Genomic DNA, 4,743 nt, shown 5'->3' with positions numbered 1-4,743 from the left:
CTTCTTCTCCGATCTCACATACTTTCGCCAGCTCCATTCTCTCTTCATCTGAAGCTTCGAGATCCAAATGAAGAAGATAGTAGTTTCTCGGATGGTGTATCGCTTTAAGCAGCCGCTTCACTCGTTTCCCATCTCCTTTCGTTCCCGTTACCAAATACGCAAACCTCGGAATCTTCGATGTTCTGGATAAGTTCCGATTTGGAGCTAAACCGGAGGATGAATCTGATGGTTTTCGAGAAGTTAGTGTTAAACCCAGAATAAACAAGAGGAAAACACCCAAGATTGAAATTGCTGGTCGAGAATAAGAACGAGGAGAAGAAATGTGAGATCTTTTCATGATTTGATCATACAATTACGATTTCACCGGAACATGTTCATCTAGATCTGAGCCGACGGTGGAGAGAGAAAGAGGAGTAAAGCCGGGAAGAAGACGAAAGTTTTGTTTTTTAATTTTGAAAAAAAAATCGGTTGGTGAAGATCAAAACGCTGTCGTTTTAACGAGAAGACGTGGATTAATTAATAACCGTCCGATTAGTATGAGATCTTTATACACCGTTAGATGAGCTTACTATGAGTCAACGTCAGATTTCACATCGCACACAGACACGCTCACAGTTGCTTACGGAGTTACGAAGCAATCAATTACATAAGAATAAATAAATTTAACGGACATAATTTTTTCAAAATTGACGTAATTTGTTTACAGAAATATCTTAAAAAAATTTGTGGAAAAAAGGAAATCGAGAAATAAATTATTTAAAAAAAATAAAAAATCAAACTAAACTAGAAGCATCAGGTAGACCTTGACGCCAATCGTCATCTCTATTATTATTAGTCGCTGAAACTCGACGGTTTCCGCCGCTGCGATTCACGTTACCGTTAACGTTAACGGTGACGTTGGCTGCTTCGGTCTGTTGTTTAACGGAGACGTCAGTTCGGCAAATGGGACAATTAGGATGATCCTTAAGCCACTCTTCAATACACGACACGTGGAACGCGTGCTTACACTCGATAAGCTGCCGGATTTCATCGCCGTCGGTGAACACCATGAGACACACGGTGCACTCGTTTCCGATCTCCTTGGAATGTGTATCTTTTTGGATTGTCCCGCCGGAGTCAGGAGTTACGGTGGTCTCGGATGTGATCGGCGGGGTGATGTCGACGGTGACGTGAGGTGTATCATCGGAGGAAGTGCTGCTGCGGCGAGATGAAGAGGAGTTGCGGCGAGAGGAGGAACAGGGGATGGTGAAGAAGAGAGCGTAAGCTAAAGCGGGAACGGCGACGATGGCGATGACGGCGAAGATTAGTTTGAGAGGAGAAAGGTCGATGCTCCGTGGAGGAGCTGGGAACGGTGGTGGAGGTCCGATGATGATGAAGGTGGAATTGGAAGTGATGGTGGTGCCGGGGAAGACGGGGGTGGGGATTGAAACGGCGGGAGGTGGGACGACGACGACGCCGGCGCCGGAGCCGAAGGTTGTTGTTGTATTATTGAACATTATTATTATGTTAATATGAAATGTGGTGGGGGAAGAGAGATAATAATGGAAAGTGCTTGCTTCTTACTGACTAAGCTTGTTTTTTTTTCCCTCCGGCTAAAGGTCAAAATTATATATTTGTTAAAGTGAGTGAATATACAAAAACTAAAATTGGCCACTACTAGCAAGCAATAGGTCTTCCAAATGTTATTTGTAACGACAATTTAGTAGTATTCACTCATAGGTTGTATAACTTGATAATCTCAAATGCAACTATCACTTTCCTCATTATTTAACTACACTAGCAATCTAGCATAGTCATTACATAACTCTTTTAAGACTTTTTTTTCTTTTCTGTAAAACAATATAAATTTGTTTCATTGGTTTTTAAAATATTTTTTTTTTTTTGATAGCATGTCTTCATAATCTAATTATCATGTATGTTCTTTTTAGATTTTTAAATACAATGAGAGATGAAGTAGGATCTTCTTTGGTGTTTTGTTATGATGGATTTACATGGGAGTAGTGGTTGGAAATTTGGTGGTTTGTCGGTGCCACCAAAATTATTTATTCTTTATTTCCACTTATTATCTGTGACGCTTGGTTTGGGTCGTAAACTAATGGGCCAGTGATTTCAGCTTTGAGGTATATTGGAGACTAACGATGAACTTCACTTTTTAGCGGTGCACGCTTCTAATTTCTAAATTTTGGTTTTACATGAGGTACTTATTAAAATCTACGATGCATAAGTTATCAACCTATGAGTCTACGACGACAAAGCGTTTTTTTTGTTTGGTCTGAAAAGTTGTGATATGAATTTTGAATATAAAGAGAGTAAGATCTTCGCCATAATTTGATCAAAAATGGAGATTTTATTGTTTAATAGTGAAAAATATAGTTTAATAGTCTCACAAGATATTTTTTTGTGCTACTTTTCATAATTGGTTTATGATCGGTATCAGAATCATATAATAAGATTATACAATGTTTGTATGTAGAACTCTATCTAAATAACATGTCGTACAGCTAAGGCCTAGGGGCTAGGGGATACTCCAAAATATAGTAGAGACCTTAACCACATAAATAGTCACATGAATTACATGTTTTAAAAAAAAATTCAGAATAATCAAATTCATGAAGTTTTGTTTGATGGAGGAAAAGGTGATAAGAAACAAATAAGACCACAAAGATAAAGCCATTTTAGATGTAGACACAAATATATTGTTGTTCTTTATTTACCACAAATCCAACAACGTTGGCTGAAAAAATCAATCTTTTTATATGCTCCCTTTTCTTATCACCAAAATTTTAACATATTTCATAAATTGTTTTAACAAAAAAAAAAAAAAAAAAACTAACGATGAAAACTGTATATATAGTTGACGGTGTCTAATAAAGAATATACTCATTTACGAAGCAATTAACAAGCGACCAATAAATCATCGTCACCGTTATGTAACGGTGGAAAGTCTCCACGGCTCCATCCAAGGCAGGCGTTTACTTCGTCGGGTCTGACTCTTCTCTCTCTAAAATAAAAAACAGAGGAAGAAGAAGAAAAATCAAGATTTGTTGTGTTGGCGAATCCACAGAGACTGATTGATTTTGGTTGCTAATGATGATGACGATACCATCTGCATCGTGCTCATCTTAGCTTCCTCCTCTTTCTGGGTTTATCTCTATTTATTCCACGAGAGCAAAAAAAAAAACTCCTTTTTTCATTTCTTCTTCAAAGTTTCGATTTTTGTGTGTGTTTATAGGATTTCACGATTTGGGTTTCTTCATCTCATATATATCTGTAAGTAGTTTGGTTCTTTGTAGCAATTGTTTGTTGAGAAAGGCTTAGTTAGGTCTCATAGAATGCAGAGGAAACACTACAGAGGTTTGTCAAATCCGCAGTGTGTACATGGGATTGAGCTTAGTCCTTTGCCAAACCTCACGTGTCTAGATGAGGAAGAGAGGAAAAGGTGGATGGAGCTTACGGGTCGCGATTTGAATTTCACCATTCCACCTGAAGCTAGCGACTTTGGTTCGTGGAGAAACCTTCCCAACACTGACTTTGAGCTTGAGAGGCCTACACCTTTGAAGAATCCAACGCCAAGCCACTCTAAGAAATTACTCAATGGATCGGGGCTCAATCTCTCAACTCAACCATCCAACCATTCTAATGGTGAAGCATCCGATTTATCTCCTTCGAGCCACAAGAAGAGGAAGGACTTGTTCTCAAATGGGATTCATGAGGAGGAGTGTTGCTTAACCGTAAACCCACCACCTCCTGTTATCGAAGCTCACCAGAATGAGCCACCAACTTGGTCAAACGAGTTTAGCGGCGCCATGAAAAACGTTTATGGACCTGTTACTGCTGCAAAAACGATCTATGAGGACGAAGAAGGCTACTTGATCATAATCAGCCTTCCTTTTGTGGATTTGAACAGCGTTAAAGTCTCGTGGAGGAACACTCTCACACACGGAATCATAAAAGTTTCATGCCTCAGCACATCGCGCATACCTTTCATAAAGAGACATGATAGAACATTCAAGCTGACTGATTCAGCCTCCGAGCATTGCCCGCCAGGTGAATTTGTCAGAGAGATCCCTTTATCAACTCGAATCCCGGAAGATGCAAACATTGAAGCGTATTACGATGGACCTGGATCAGTTCTTGAGATACTTGTCCCGAAACTGAGAGCTGGCCCGGAAGAGCACGAGGTGCGGGTGTGTCTCCGTCCTAATCTCGGTGGAAATGATCTGATGCTGACTTAAGAAGAGAAACAACTGTTTAGTTTTCTTGTTTGTAGAAGCTTATTATAGGAGTCATCTCTCATTGATATTGGCCACTCATATATAGGCGTTTTCACTGTTTTAATGGGAATTTTCATCACATTGCAGTCTTGTTTACGTTGTGTTGGAATCAACCCTACCCATAGATTCAATTTGAGGTTTGTATAAAGAAAGAAAATTGTTATGATCTCAGATTATGATTATATAATAAGAGCTGTGAGTGCTGACTATAACATTCAAATAAATATGTGAACTCGTTCAAGCAATAAAAATGAATCATATCAGAGATACAGTTTCAGGCTACTGATTGAGATCAAGCAAAAGCTGTCGAAGTGCATCCGAAGAAAGAGGTATATTCAAACACTCTTGACCATCGGAGTTTCTCTTGGTCTTAACCAGTTCGTGTCTTTAAATTCCGTGAGATGAGAGTTCAAAGTCACTTGACTGCTCACAAAGAAGCGTTCCCGAGAGGCTGAATACAGATCATCAG

General features: G+C 39.2%; 4 protein-coding genes across 4 annotated transcripts in view; 1 reads left to right on the top strand and 3 right to left on the bottom strand.

The window, feature by feature from the left end:
- Positions 1 to 4,743, bottom strand: part of LOC9317586 (beta-glucuronosyltransferase GlcAT14C) — a 30,106-nt gene that overhangs the window by 17,440 nt on the left and 7,923 nt on the right. The window lies entirely within an intron of this gene.
- LOC9317583 (RING-H2 finger protein ATL33) lies at positions 660 to 1,742 on the bottom strand. The gene has a single exon (XM_021027517.1). The coding sequence runs from the start codon at positions 1,494 to 1,496 to the stop codon at positions 774 to 776; it is 723 nt and encodes a 240-aa protein (XP_020883176.1). The 5' UTR covers positions 1,497 to 1,742; the 3' UTR covers positions 660 to 773.
- Positions 2,836 to 4,480, top strand: LOC110229024. Its single transcript, XM_021027736.1, has 2 exons — positions 2,836 to 2,844; positions 3,294 to 4,480. Exons 1-2 carry the CDS (start codon positions 2,836 to 2,838, stop codon positions 4,233 to 4,235), a joined length of 951 nt encoding a protein of 316 aa, XP_020883395.1. The 3' UTR covers positions 4,236 to 4,480.
- Positions 4,702 to 4,743, bottom strand: part of LOC110229023 (dof zinc finger protein DOF2.4-like) — a 1,565-nt gene continuing 1,523 nt past the window's right edge. The window contains exon 3 of the mRNA XM_021027735.1: positions 4,702 to 4,725. Coding sequence (XP_020883394.1) covers positions 4,702 to 4,725 — 24 coding nt within the window. The remainder of the gene's footprint in view (positions 4,726 to 4,743) is intronic.

Source organism: Arabidopsis lyrata, assembly GCF_000004255.2.
Source record: "Arabidopsis lyrata subsp. lyrata unplaced genomic scaffold ARALYscaffold_4, whole genome shotgun sequence".
Taxonomy (NCBI): domain Eukaryota; kingdom Viridiplantae; phylum Streptophyta; class Magnoliopsida; order Brassicales; family Brassicaceae; genus Arabidopsis; species Arabidopsis lyrata.
This window is presented reverse-complemented; position numbering and strand designations above follow the sequence as displayed.

What these genes read in the sequence shown, in the direction of transcription:
- LOC9317583 (XM_021027517.1), bottom strand. Translation starts at nt 1,496, where the DNA reads ATGTTCAATAATACAACAACAACCTTCGGCTCCGGCGCCGGCGTCGTC.